Source organism: Thermobia domestica, chromosome 9 (genome assembly GCF_964235325.1).
Source record: "Thermobia domestica chromosome 9, izTheDome1.hap1.1, whole genome shotgun sequence".
Taxonomy (NCBI): Eukaryota; Metazoa; Arthropoda; class Insecta; order Zygentoma; family Lepismatidae; genus Thermobia; species Thermobia domestica.
The window spans coordinates 228,272,592-228,288,710 of record NC_137462.1 but is presented as its reverse complement, the minus strand read 5'-3'; the positions used below and the strand labels follow the sequence as shown (position 1 = coordinate 228,288,710).

The following is a 16,119-nucleotide window of genomic DNA, read 5'->3' as shown; positions in this document are numbered from 1 at the left end:
AACAAAAACACCAGCCAATCCTCACTGTTGCCTGACTGTACGGGAACGAACCCAAACCGCAACTTGGATTCAATTTTAATGGGGGAAAATCTCCAGCACCTGGAGATTTCCAAAAAACCTAAGTGCCCTGGGTTCACTCTCTCCCTAGGGTCACCCCAAGAGCAAATTAGTTTTCACTCCTTCTAACCATTAACTAGAGCCCATTTAAGTCATTACTCTGAAATAGAGGTCAAAACTCCTACTTTATTCTTTAACTCCTATTCCTAACTCTGGAATTCACGTAAGTTACGGCCAGAGACCACTTGCCCTAGCGGGACTGGAAGCCACGGACTAACATATCTACTGGTCATCCAGTAACTAATCTAAAGGACAAACTCACAGGATAAAGCTTACTTGCTTATCCCTTTGGACTGAACAGCCACCAGCATAGACCTCTACTCTACAGGCCTCCCTAGCTGAAACAGCAATAACCATAAAAAATCCGCCTTTTTATATGTTTTGCCGGGGACAGAAAAAATGAAAAAAGTTAAGTATTCAACGGTTCTAGAAAATTCTACAGCAGTGTAAAATTACTGGAAAAGCAAGCAAGAAAGAGAAATCTTCAAAAAAAAAAAAAAAAACTAGCCTCTCTACCAGATCTATAATCAAATGGGAGCGAGAGTAATACTAGATCTAACTAACTGAATCGTAATCTTAAATGAAAATTTGGCATATTTAAAAGATTGGGATAGTTCACTAATTGATATTTACATACATTTACATATTATAAACATAGTAAGATTATATATTACGCTATACTTATTAAATAAATAGTACTAGATAAATGCGTTAGATAAATACGTGTCAGGCCTGACGTACTAATTAATATCCACAACTTAATTATATATATATAGATTTAATATTAAAATATATAACATTAATAATCAAGCAAGGTAACGAAGTGCCCCTTGCAGTATGAAGAGAAATAGCTCGGTTAACGAGTTAATTTACTTTTACTTAATCGCAGGTCTCGGCGTTCTTTCCTTCATGGTTCTTTTTGGTGGGTCGCCCTTCGTCCATTCGTAAGTTTCCTAGATCTTTCCTCTCAAACAAGCGGTGAAACGGATGTATATTAAAATGCAGCGCGACTCAAGAAGAGAAGCCGATATACTTGCAGTGATTATCTCAACTGAAGTTATTATTACTCTGCGAACGGTGAAACATTATCATAAGCAACTTTACAACGTATATGATAGCATATGCTCTCAGGGCTAGAGCAAGGAATAACTTTCAGAAATCTCAAAGTTGTCGCTCACGCTGATACATGTTTGGCTTGAAATTAAGCTTCGACTACTCCTTCAAAAACTCTTCAATGTTTTTTGTTTAACGTCCCTTCCGAGTTATTTCCTAGTTCATCGACAGTTTCTTCCCTGATGTTGAGAAGTGCATAATACATAGATTAAGAATGGGTGAGGCGATGACAGGAATGCGGACAGGGAACAATCTGTTCTTTTATTGATTAAGAAGTTACATATTTAAGAATAAAACAACAGACAGTAAGAAAATTTCCTTGTTTATAATTAAATGCACTTAGAAAAAAGAATTGAAATGGAACTACAACAGTGATTAAAGGATGATGCTTTTTATTAAGGTTAATTTAAAATAAAATGTCCCTATGTTCGAAGTAAAGTAACTCGTATGTAAATACATTAAAAAAATCATATATCTTCACAATATATTATGTTAATTAACAGATTTTTATCGTTTATCATTTACATACATTCAATCTATAGCTTATAATGATTAATCCACTTTATTTTTATTTATTAACACATGGCTTCCCGATTGGGAATCGAACCCAGATCTCTTGCGTGACAGGCAGGGATAATTCATAGGCATACATAGTTCCAATATTCCTTTGTTTCTAATATTAAAAATAAAAATAATCTGTTCTCTTTAAAATTGTATAACACAGTATACAAATAAGAGAATTTCAAAAGAGTGGATATGTAATGAATTGTACAAATAGTTTAAACTCAATACGACCAACAATGTTCATTAATGGGTTGATGTCCTCAACGTTCACCTTATAACAGTACAAAGTTCGTGATCTGCCATAGTAAGGCCTAACCCTTCTAGAAAGTACCTATCAATAAGAAAGAAATTGACGACCTCGTTAAGCAGAGTGACCACACTACAGGTTATGAAGACTTCTACAGGTTATGAAGACTTCTACAACGACTCCTTCATGGCCTTCAGTGGCCAACTGCAGAAGCCATGTGTAACGTAGACAGGGAATATGAAGGTGAGTAGTTCCAGACAAACAGACAGACATAGTAGTTTATAAGGGGATCCTGTTGTCTTTTGTAGGACATGATAATGTGATTACCGTTTCTACTGTGGGTATTCCTACTCTAATCTTACTCCGACTTTTCATTTGATACCCATACATAAGTATAGTGTTTTTCTTTTTAGAACAGAATACAATAGCAAATGTTCTTATTTCGCTTGCATACATTACGGTTTCTTTCGACACAATTAGTTTTATTGCAGAAAGCCGTTAACTGAAATTTTTATATAAATTTTTATTAATTATGGAATAACTATTGTAGTCTAGGTACAGTCATAACCCAATTCGCGAGCAAGTTAAGTAATTCAGATTTTGTGGAACGCTCAAATTTATTATTATCAGAGATAGAATGTTTTATTCGTTTCCCCCACAGTTTCAAAAAGTGCATTTAGTGGGTTTCTGAAATAAACGAGTCATTTATGAACTATACGTTGGAGTTGCCGGTGGTGACATAGATTCTCTTCATTCTTTGTGTGCATGTAATCATCGTAAAATTGTCGAAAACGCCTGATCATGTGGAGATACTGAGGTGGTAGTCGAGGATGCCATGGATGTGCTTGCGAGATAGGTATGGTTGCGGCAGATACTATATGAATAGAAGAGAGAATAGTGTCCAGACAGATTTTCTGTAATGTTCTTCTGTAGTTGGTGGTTTGAGATGTTTGAGCTGAGAAGCCAGATGGAGGCTGTAGTTATCCCAAATAGGTTTATAAAATCCGGAGATCTCCTTAGGTGGAAATTTTGTAGAACACCTGTTGTGAGAAGAACACTTGATAGTTAACTTGAGAGGACGGTTTGTCACTGCGAAGACATCGATATGACATTTGGCTGAAAGGGTAGTAGATGTGTAGACAACATCTGGTGCGGTATCTGAGAGAGGGCGTGTTGATTTTGGAAGTTTGTGCAGGACGCAAGGTATGAGTGACGTATTGAAGTCATGGAATTGAACCTTCTGGCAAGCAGGTCTACTATAAATGTTGATATCGGTCATTATATGAAATGGCGAAAGTTGTTATCGATATAGTGAAAAAAGGAGTAAGGTATTTAATGACCATTGCGAACGTAGATGGTCGCTAACGTGATGAATAAAGCCTTGAAATAGACGGTTGTGAAAAGATATTCTTCTAGAAGGTTTTTAATAGGAACGTGGAAAGTAGGATAAGGTAACTGAGAGGCTAATCCAATGAGTAGATCGCCATTGACACGTGGGACTGGTGTTTGTTTTTCGGCCCGAAGGATCTCATATGTTGGGAATCTACAAGATAGGCGTGGGGTGAAATGCGATTCATTGAGTAAGAATATTGACGCATGTTCCTCCAGAAGAACTTGTTCGAAGAGAAGTTTGTGTTGGTTGAGGGAACTGTTACTAAGAAAGATAATAACAAAAGAAATGAAATGAAATCTTTCAGTTTTACGTCCCACGGTTATGCCGGTTAGGCTAAAGGAGACGGTGATTATGAGAAATGAATGAAATGGTGGAATGAAGAAAGTGGGAGGAAACGGGAGAACCCCGAGAAAACCCACGCACACGGTGTTTGTCCACCACAGAGTTCACTTGGCGGGAGCAGGGTTTGAACCCGGGATCCCATACACCAGAGGTGAACACTCTACCACTGACCCACCGCGGCCCGCAGGATAATAACAATATGCATAATGAAATTGATAACCTTGAACAGATGTTTCCAAGCGGATGGTATGAAAGTGAAGTCTTTGGCCTATTATGTGGCACTCGTTGTAACATGGAATATACAGAGGGCAGTGTATTGTATTTGTTGTAGTACATGCGACATAGAAAAGGAGGCGAGCTTTTCAGCGTTAATATGATGAACTGAAGAAGTTGAGAGACTGTAACAGGCGGTTGTTGGGTGATATATCTTAAGAAGGAGCTGAATCCGTCTCCGGTTCACTTTGAGTGCGAAGCGGAGTCACTAGATGAGGTTTCTCCGATAAAGGTGCGGGTCGAGCTTGACACTTAAAGCTGTAAGTCTGGTTTTGTTCAGGGCACGTGGAGCACTCCGGTGGACGAGATAAGTTTGAACACGTGCGTGCGGAATACAACCCACCACAGTATCCACATTTCAGGTTTTCCTACAGTGGTGGTGGCGTGCGTGTTATATTGTTGACAGCGTTCAGAACGAATTGATACTGGTTGTGCAGTCTGGGAGCGCCGGACACGATGCCTTTTACAATATATGTATAGGCTCCGTTGTCAAGTAGCTGGTTAATGGTGTCCTGTGTTCAAGATAACATGTGAACCATATAAGTGGGACCGCGGTCGTTGCAAATGCGGATGCATTTGGAACCTTTATGTCCTTCTTTCGTGAGTTCTTGGATAATCTTGTCGTCCGTTAGGTCAGGATGTACAAGTCGTACAGGATGGACAAGGGAGGAAGTAGGCGTGCGAGGTGGCGGAGGCTGCTCTTTGATTCTCCGGTCAGGCACTTTCGTGAGTTGGCCATTTTTGCAAAAAAAAAAAAAAAAAAAAAATCTAAAAACTGAACCTATTACGAACTGTTGTAGCCAATTGTGGATCAGGGGATTTGATGATCATACCATTTCTTGTTACGACAGTTCGTGTGATCTGAGTTCGCTGATAGAATTTGGTGAACTAAAGGTAGACGTGCTTTTCATTTTAATATTTGGTGTCGAAGTTTGTGAGTAAGAATTAGTAAGTTGGCGGTTTTTTGGTGACAGATAGCGGCGAAAAAGTCTTGGTCGACAATTCTAAACTGATCATTATCAAAGCCTGAGATGCTATTTGGGCGATGACGTTTTGCAAATGGTGTATGATGTTTGCCTATGACTGGAGATCGTGACTTCGGGACTATTGTCAGTACGATGTGAGTCGCGGTGCCTACGTCATACATATGGATCTACAGAGGATACGGTAGGACCGGCTATGACTGTAGGAAGTAAAACATACTGTCCCTTAGTCGCCATATGTGGTCAACCAGTGATGGGCTTCGGGACCACTGGTTGACATATGAAGTGAACTATTATGAGATGAAAGATGATTTGTAGGTAAGGCAACCCGTTTTGATAGTTCCCAAGGTGGAGAAACCCTCATGTCAATATCCGTCGGTCTGACTGCCCTTGGCTAGATAAGTCCCCTAGATAAAGCGGCAAGAGAAACTCAGGATGAGGAACAGGAGGGAGAAATATTCAAAAATTGTCACCCTATAACAGGTGGCGCTTCAGAGCTAATTTCTGGGTAAGTATGCATGTTAAACTAACTTCTTTGGAGCGAAAATAAACGAAAGAACTCACATATTTTCTATGAGGAACTTCAAGGACATAGATCATGTGAATGGCCAAAGTAACATGACAGAGGGAAAGCATCCTAATTACTGCTTTAATTTTGCTTTTCATATATATCAATACATGAATATATCCTACTAGCAATGCAGTCCACTAAAATCATACTTTTGGAATTAGGTTAGAAAAAAAGGCAGTGTATTTTGTGCTACGTGAGTCATGTTGGTTTTAGTAGTGTACCACCACTATAGCAGGTATTGTCAGTTAATTGTCAGTTAATGTGTATATCTAATAATTATGTGTTTGTCTAAGTCAGAAAATAGGGTATAGATTCCTATTTTTTAGAGTTTTAGCGAACGAAACATGCATAGGTTTCAGATAAGTTTTACTGGTATCTGTATATATAGGCTTCTACATTGCTTCTATACCTATGTTCAATGATTGTTAGCTATTTTTGTAGCAATCGAATTCTTAGTCGTGAATCTATTAGGAGTAATTGAGTGAAATACAGTAAATTAGTTGAGAAATATCACATATGATATTTAGAACAAAGTAGAAATATTAAATAAATCGAAAGCAATCTTACCTACAGCTACAACTGCACAAGCTAATAACACAACTCCTCCCAGTTGAGAAACGTTCATCATATATCTGTCAGTAAAGAAATAAAATTTAGTTGCAAACAATTTTTTGGTAAACCTTTTGCTCAAATCTTTAAGTGAAATAAGAACACAAACATTTCAATCTGAGTTGCATTACTATTATTACCAACTTCAGTTAAATCATTCATAAGATTTTAGAAATATGAAGTGGTTTGTGGGAAACTGTAATAGAGCCATCTTGTAATCTTTCTTCCAAAAACGATAAAGGCCATAAAACACGCTATCTTTCCTTGCCTTTCATACAAGCAAAGAAAACGCGAAGAAACAAACATTAGTTACAGACTGTATGTCTAGAGGAGTACGTTGATCTAATTGGAGACATAGGTTCAGATTTTCTAAATTTGGCTAAATGACTTAAAACAACAGATCGTTACGCTTGCGGGAAGTTAGCAAATCTGATCTAGGTGAACGGCAAATGCAAAAATTTACACATTTCGCCATGCTACCCTAAGATATGATTGAAATGCTTTCCAGATGAAATTCGTTTGAATTTGAGAGTTTTAATGATGACTCATTTTGTACTAACGCTTACAACAAATCTCACTAACCGGAATAACGTAACACTTACTTTATTTCATCGTTCTCTTGATGCCAATTGAGAGAGTGATTGTCGTCCTGTAGATCTTATGAAAAATCCAGAAGAGTCTCGGGAGGGAGGTTATACAGAGACTCGTCGTGGTTTATTACATCCTAAACTCTCCTTGCCTTATTTTGGAAACGAAAAGTAGGATATAAAGCAAGCGCCCCAAACGCGCTTAAAATCTAGCAATAGTCTCCTTCGCTCCGGCGTATAGTCTGTATAAAGACCACTCAGCGCCAATTCCACGTTTGATACTTTTGGACCCTTTTATAACCTCAGTTGAGTCTTTTCTTGTCGAAATGGCCTTGAAACCACTTATTAATTCTAGAGAAACGATTAAGAATGATGATGCCAACGAATCTCACATGATTGCATTTTTCTTGCATCTTTAGACTGATAGAAAAAGTGAACAACCCATCTGGTAAAAAAAAAAATGCGTTGCAGAGCCTCGTTCCGGCAAATTTGGTTTTAATTCTCATCTATCTGTCTTTATTGTGGGAAAGGGGTAAGACACACATGAATTTCAGTGCATTAAAGATGAATTTTGTATTATTATGTCCATCTGCCCCTTTGATTTTAAAAATAAATGTATTATTTTTAACAAACCTGCTACTTATGAATGTTGATGGAGATACCTGAACATAAGCTTTCCGCACAGTACAGATCTATAGCGGATAAACTAGGCAGATAACATTCCCATTATTATACCATTATTAACCTTCTGAACACTATATATGTAAAATATGGCAATAGAGTAAAATAAAAATGCAATAAAATAATGCAATATTCAAAAGAACAAAATAGGAACACAAATGTAATTAGAAATATACCCTTAAAATGGTGTTCATACAAACATTACAACTACAAAATATTACAAGTAATATATTTTAACAGATATTAATATTAAATATTGGGAACCGTCAGGCTGTTGTCGTTCTGATGTTAAACGACCTGACAATGCATGACATTATTACCTTGAATGAGAGGGAAATCACTAGTTTGGGATTTTACATGTTCGAATACATTTGCCCAATCAAGCCTCCCATTGACTGTTATGAATGCTGGAGAAGTTGCTAGACGTAGAGAGGCAGAAAAAGAAAGGAAATACAACAATCTCCTCGACAAATTTATTTTTGCTCCAATTTCCATCGAGACCAGTGAGGCATGGGGTTCTAGAAGCCTTGATTTTATCAGAGAGGTAGGCAGACGCATATCTATCTTTTCTGGAGATGTTCGTTCAGCGTCTTCTTAGTACAACGTATATCCATTGCAGTAAAACGTGGCAACCTTTCGTCAGTTCTTGGTACGTTGCCGCCTGGAAGGGAACTGGAGGAGATATTTCTTCTCTAGTAGAGTAAAGCGGGCAAAAGGGCGCATTTAATGTTCAGCATGCTATTGCTGCTATACCAAAAACAATATTGAGATGATCCATAATTGTTATTTTTTCTCGAAAGCCATGTGAAATGAATCTTTTTATAAAGCATATATAAACATGATAAATTAATATATTGTTATCTTTTTAATTAATTTGAACTTCTGTGCATAAAATTATGTAGTTACATTTTACTGATTATTACACTGTATTTCATATAAACATAAGTGAATAGAAGGTAACATGTAAAATAAATAAAGAAAATTGAGAACATTATTTTATTAATAGTATATTTTAATAATTTATTTTGAAGTTTCTCAATTTGTTGTTTTCGAAGTTGATCAAAGAAATTCCAAACTACAAATGCGTATTCCAGTTTGCGTATGGAGCAAATTATAATGATAATATACTTTTTTAATTTTTAAAATCATAACGTGATCTCTTAATAAAACCTTGCCCTTTAAAAGCTTCATTAGCTATTATATTTATATGATGTATAAATTTCAAATTCTCATCATACCAAACTCCTAGATCTCTTATAATTTCCTATATGTATATCCAAACATATTATAGTTTTGTTAAGAATAACAGTCACTACATAATATTTTGAAACATTTACCTGGAATTTATTTCAGCTACATCATTCATTAAGTCTATTAACATTTCACTCTAATTTGCAACAATAATTTCTTGTGTGGATTTCTTTGTATAATTTGGTGCCATCCGCAAATATTAAACATAAAGTACATTTTAAAATTTCAGTCGGTCATTGCAGTGGGTCGTTTATCGTAATAACAAAAAGCAAAAGTTGAAACTTAAGGTACTCGAAAAAGCTTAAACTTATTCTTAAACTAAACTTAGCAGTACTCCAGTATTGCATAAACTTAATATTGTAAAAGTAACATATTGAGTTCTTTCAGTAAAATATGAATGAAAGCATATGCTTAGTTACTGTGACATCCAAATATTCAATCGGATCAAAACTTGCTTTAAAATCTGTATATATTATATGTATTTGACATCTCTCGTTGAAACAATTATGAATTATTTGATTTATGATCAGAAAATTTCAAATAATTGATCTATTAAGTGCAAAGCAATGTTGAAAATTCAACAAATGTCTAAAAATATCATTAAACACAAGTTCATGAATAACAGTTTGAAATATTTTAGCATCAGAAGGTATCAAATTAATTGGTATTTAATCTTATATTGCTATACTGGATTAACTCTAGGAACCAGAATACATCTAATGTTTTAAATTCCCTTGGAAGGTTGCCTCGATTCAAAGACAAGTTAAACAAGTCAACGATGTAACTAGAAGTTCCTTACAACAGTTAAAACTATAAATCGGTAGGTTATCACGACCAAACATTCTAGTCATGACCAAATATTTATTTTTATTTTATCTATTGTTTCTCCAACTTTAGCTTGTAGATTTTTGAAACCATTATATCTGCAGTTGAAAGACTTTCAGTTAATTTCATTTCATGTAATCTATACTGGATGGCTAGGATTAAAATGTGCAGCGAAAGCTCCACATTTTAATATATTATCGATAATACATGTCATCCCTTCCTCTCCTAGGAATAGTTTCAGTGTCTTACTCCCCCACTCAGAATATTTTTAGATGGTAATTTATACGTATACTAAATTGGTTTGCAATTCCTCCAGGAGACCATGTAGCATAGTACGGTCCACTGTACGTCTTTTTCTGAATTAAACATTTCTAAAGATATTTAAAAATATCATAGTAACAATATTGTATTACCGCCCGACTGTCATCGTTGTGCAAAACTTTATCATTATTTGACATAGAGAAATGAGTTAAATTGCAGTTGTAAGATTTAATATCAAAGTTGAAACGTCGCAAGTTAAAGAAAGGCATGTAATAACAAATCTCATATTTGAAAATAATTTCGACTTAAGCTAGCTGTAACTACATTTAATTCAAAATTAAATTTATGGAATGCATAATATGAGCATAGCTAAAAGGAAAAGACAATAAGAACGGTCGGGACTAGAAGCTAGGGCAATCCACGTAGAAGTCCTTTACACCAATCATTCATCAAACCTGTGACAAGACAAACGTTTTTTTTTTTTTTAATAAATGGATGTTCGCATCCAAGTGACACTCTTATGCATATTTCAATTGCTTTTCTTTAGCTTGTTCTTTTCAAAAGTCTAACATGTTTAGGATGATTTGTTTCATATTTTACAAGTGCTTCGCCAAAGGTGATTTATGTTTGAGTATTTGGCAGTATTTTATCAGACTGTTTTATCATATATAACTCAATTGACACAGTAGTAACAAACATTTGTACCTTAGAAAGTGTTCCTGAACAAGGGAAAGTGTATAAATGACTGCGTAGAGTTCCCCATTGCTGAATGGATATAATCTTGGTTCGATAGCTAAGAGGTTCGTGGTTCGAAACCCTTCTCGGAAGCTGAAGATTTTTTAAATTCCTAATTCCGCATATCTTTAGATCTTCCTCTTCGCAATCATTTGATGCTCCTAAAGGACCTTTATATCTTAATTCGATAACAGCCTGATGTGTTGCAGTTGTCGCAACAACTTGCAGTTCGAAACTTTCCTTCTTAAGTTGAACAGAATCACAAACTTTGCCATAATATGGATGCTGTCCGATCATGTTTTCTCCAATTCTTAACTTGCATATGTAAATCATCCCTCCCTATGTCCATATTTGAATCTCTCTCAATGTCATTCACTCTGAACCAGGACCGGCGCTGGCAGTTTTGTCGCCCTGGGCGGTATTTTCATATGCCGCCCTTTTAATCCGCAAATCTTATATTATCAGAAGACGTTCAAATATCACGAAAAAGTAGGACACCCATTTAGAAACTAACTAACTAACTAACTAACTCTATGGCCTATGGAACCCGGAGGTTCAGTGCCGCGTTCACAAAAGCTCTCCACTGACTTCTATCCTTAGCTAATTGGATCCAGTTTCTACTTTGTATTCCTATCTCTGCGAGATCCATCTTAATATTATCCTCCCATCTGCGCCTAGGTCTTCCTAATGGTCGTTTTCCTATGGGTCTACCAGTCAAGACTTTGAAAGCGTTTCTACTTTCTCCCATTCTAGCTACATGACCTGCCCACCTAAGCCTCCTAGACTTGACGACCCTAACAATGTTGGGTAAACCGTATAAACTATGTAGTTCCTCGTTATGAAGCTTCCGCCATTAACCATTCTCGTTCCTCTTGGGTCCGAATATTCTTCTCAGGATCCTGTTCTCAAATACTTTCAGTCTATGTTCTTCCCTCAGAGTAAGCGACCATGTTTCGCAACCATACAGAACAACAGGCATGATTATCGTTTTATATATTTTAAGCTTCAAATTCCTCGACAGAATTCGCGACGACAAGAGATTTTGAACCGAATAGTAACACGAATTCCCTGCTTTTAGTCGACATTTAATTTCTTCGTGAATATGATTTTCGTCTGTTAATATTGATCCTAAATATTTGAAAGTATCCACTTTATCAAAAGTATTATTTAATATTTTAACGCCTCCACAATTTGCCGTATTACGGTCCCGACGCACTTCCATGTATTTAGTTTTCTCTGCATTTACTTCTAAACCCATGTCCCTGCAAGCGTTTAATAATATCTCTGCATTTATTTCTACTGTTCTCCTATCATCCCCTATTAAATTTACATCATCAGCATATGCCATAACCTGGTGAATGCCGTTCAACTCTAGGCCCTGGTTGCTATCTTTGATTTTCCTTATGGCGTATTCCAGCACAAAGTTAAATAATAATGGCGACAACGCATCTCCTTGTTTCAGGCCATTTTCGACGTGAAAGCTCGTGGACAAAAATTTTCCTACCCGGACTTTACTTTGGGATTCACTTAAACATATCTTAATTAATCTAATTAGCTTTCTCGGTATTCCAAGCTCTGTAAGAACGTTGTATAATGTTTCTCTCCTAACCGAGTCGTACGCCTTTCTAAAATCAATAAATAGTTATGTACCGGGGTATTGTATTCCCACTTCTTTTCGAGTATTTGGCGAATGGTAAATATGTGGTCGATAGTTGATCGATTTCGTCTAAATCCGCACTGATAATCTCCAATAATTTCATCTGCGTATGGGGTCAATCTTGCTAACAGAATATTTGAAAGGATTTTATAGGATGTTGACAGAAGAGAAATGCCTCGATCATTTAGAAACTATGAAATTGAAAAATAAACAAAAATTGAACTACCTCTCTTGAATGCTTGCGTAATATTTATATGACTCCATACATGGCACAATATTCAATATGCTTGATTTCGATGTATGTCTGTGATGTACAGCAGCGCATACAGAAACACAAACAAACTATTTGCTGAGCAAAACATTATATTCACATAAAAAACTATATGCGTGTTACAGTTTAGCCAACTAACATTTTGGCTTCATCAGACACTATGAGATACATGAGAAACGTGCAGTCTTATATACACACAAGAGCTGAGACATCTTGCTTCTGATTGGCTCCTGGCAGCAGCCAATCCCCTTCAAGTATTCTAATTTGTATTGCCCTATACGGAGGCTTCCTATCTTTTGTAAATTACACACACATAGAAAGGACGATCTTAGCACAAATAATCTAAACTAACAAATAATTGACATAAATAACTAAATAATTATATAAATGTATGTAAATAAATAAATAAAAAATATACACATAAATAAATAAACAGATAAACATACAATTACGCATACGCTTAAAAAGACGACACACACATACACTATACAACCAACTATATATCTATATATAAATATACCATTACATATATACATATACACACACACGTATATAGAGATAACTAATATGGACTAATAAATACATAAACACGTGTGAGACAATCAATATATATACAACAACCATAATAGATATGTGTATTCAGAATCTTATACTTTAAGCTTTTTTAACAACCTATTCCACTGTTGGTGGATGATCAGTCCTGAGTTCCAGTTCATAGCTTTATTACCCTCCATTTCTATAAACCGTGCCTCCTTCCATTTCCTAACTATGTTCCTAATTATGTGTATATTTTTTATTTATTTATTTATATACATTTATATAATTATTTAGTTATTTATGTCAATTATTTGTTAGTTTAGATTATTTGAGCTAAGATCGTCCTTTCTATGTGTGTGTAATTTACAAAAGATAGGAAGCCTCCGTATAGGGCAATACAAATTAGAATACTTGAAGGGGATTGGCTGCTGCCAGGAGCCAATCAGAAGCAAGATGTCTCAGCTCTTGTGTGTATATAAGACTGCACGTTTCTCATGTATCTCATAGTGTCTGATGAAGCCAAAATGTTAGTTGGCGAAACTGTAACACGCATATAGTTTTTTATGTGAATATATTGTTTTGCTCAGCAAATAGCTTGTTTGTGTTTCAGTATATACAAAGCAAAGCTTCTACTTATGGAAAATATTACAGCGCATACAGATAAATAAAATTTAAATATGCCGTAGTCACGACTAATAATTTTAATATTTAAGCTTATTTTGTATCAAAAGATGTTTCCAATAGAGTATGTAGCATGAAGATAATATACTGAATATGACAACACTGATTACCCTAAGCCTTATAAACGTACTAAAACACAATAGAGATACATAAATTTAAAATCCTTAACTGAAAGAATGTTTTGTTGTTTTGATATGAACAAATTCCTTTATCACATTCGCGTAGCCCAATGTTTCAGCCAATTCGTCTTCTATTGATATCATCGGTAGACCACTCAAGTGTGTTTCAGATATGGAAGCACATACGTAGTTTTTAATAAGCCTAAATTTCGAAAACAATATTTTTCCCCTCGCCAGTGTTACCGGTAAGGTTAACAAAACCCTAAGTGCAGTTCTGACATTGGGATCAAAGCCATGTTTCTTAATTTCAAAGTCTCTTCTCCTGAACTTTTAGTCTCAAGTATAGCGGATAATACTTTAAATTCATTTTTCAAATCACGTTGATTAATATCTTTCGATTCTTCGCGTAACACTGGGAAATTAACTACTTTTTTCATACAAACGTACAGGTGGCATATCTTTATGATTACTTAAATCGAAATACTCGTCGTAAAGAAAATCGAAATACTCGTTGTTATGTTTAAGTAGCTCAAACAATCACGTCTAGAACATCGTAATAAAAATTGATCTTGTATCTTGTTGTGAATCTTCAATAGCTTCATCCTCTGTCTCGTACTGAAACTTCCTCTTCTTTTGACTTCGAGCTTACACTGTATTGCCTATCTGTGGATCATACAGATGGTGATCAGAAAAATGGAAACATCTGAACGAAATTGCAACTTACCAGATTAATATGGTGTCGGGCAACCTTTCGCCTTCAGAACAGCCTTGATGCGACGTGGGATGGAGGCATAGAGGTCGTGAATGATAGCAAGTGGAATTTTAGACCATTCCTCGTTCAGGGAATCGGCCAGTTTTGTGAGAGAGGATGGAGGTGGAAATCGTCGCCGGAGTCGTGTTTCCAAGACGGACCAAAGATGTTCAATTATGTTGAGATCTGGGGATTAGGCGGGCCAGGGGAGGTGTTGAACTTCATCCCGATGTTCCTTAAACCACGCTGCAACAACGCCAGCTGTATGAATGGGTGCATTATCATCCTGGAAGATGGCGTCATTGACCGAGAACAACATCCTTACCATAGGATGTAAGTGGTCTCCTAAAATTGCGACATATTCGTTGGCAGTGATTCGTCCGCTAAGTGTGACCACAGGACCCAATGAAAACCATGATATGGCGGCCCACAGCATCACCGAGCCGCCGCCATGTTTCACAGTTGGGAGGAGACACTGCAGATCATAAGCTTCTTTGGGCGTTCTCCACACATAAACACGGCCCGTGGTTGGGAATAGGGTGAAGGATGACTCATCCAACCATATCACGCGTTTCCAGTCCTCAACGGTCCAAGTTGCATGGTCGCGGCACCATTTGCGGCGTGCGAAAGCGTTATGGTCCCTGATGAGCAGTTTGGCCCGTGCAACACGACCCCGTAAGTTCATGTCATGTAATTCGCGGCGGACTGTGATTGTCGAAACAGGGTGGGGGAGGCGCTGATTAAGTTCCTTCGTCACTTACTCCGCAGTGGCACGACGGCTCAGCATGACAATGAACTTTAATACCCGGCGTGACCTGTCACTCATGATTTTCTTCCGCCCACTGTTCCGTTTCCCCGATGTGTTTTTCTCGTGTGTTGTGTAGGCCGTCATCACCTTCGACACTGTCCCACACGACACACCTAAACACATTAGCCACTGCAGTCACACAACCGCGCACCAACAATTTGCCACTTTGAAAATCTGAGAGGTCTCCCATTTTACACTACCTCCGTCTGCTGCAGCAACAGGACACTGCTGTTCCACTGCGTCTGGCGTAGTATAGAGACCGACCTAACGCACCACCACCAGCGGTCCGGCGCTGCTGGCAAAACGACACCACTGCCAACCCATACATCTGACGTGTTGCCAACTACAGGTGTTTCCATTTTTCTGATCACCATCTGTACATATGTAATGATAATGCCAACTCTATCGCATCAACTAAGTAAGATTGGAAGTTTGCATCATTTCTGATCCTCTCAAAGTACTCCGAAATATTTTCAAGAAACGGGACTGCATCCAACATTTGAGAATCAATGCTTTGGTGACTTTTGCCTACTATGTTTATGCGGAGTAAAAAGTTATACCAGATAACAAGTGAGCAAAGGAAAGTAAAATCAAAGCCAAGTTTTCATATTGGAGCCGGTTTGATATCCACAGAGCATGGTGAGCAACCGTTCTATCTGTACTATTTTCGTTACTTATTTGAAGTAAGGCATCACAATCCTCCTCTATTTGATATTAAAGTGGAATCAGAACATCAAATCGGC

General features: G+C 36.9%; 1 protein-coding gene across 1 annotated transcript in view; it reads right to left on the bottom strand.

Annotated features, from left to right (window-relative positions):
• Positions 1-16,119, bottom strand: part of LOC145660613 (adhesion G protein-coupled receptor L3-like) — an 880,165-nt gene that overhangs the window by 841,018 nt on the left and 23,028 nt on the right. The window contains exon 2 of the mRNA XM_081725881.1: positions 6,171-6,235. Coding sequence (XP_081582007.1) covers positions 6,171-6,231 — 61 coding nt within the window. The 5' untranslated portion in view covers positions 6,232-6,235. The remainder of the gene's footprint in view (positions 1-6,170; positions 6,236-16,119) is intronic.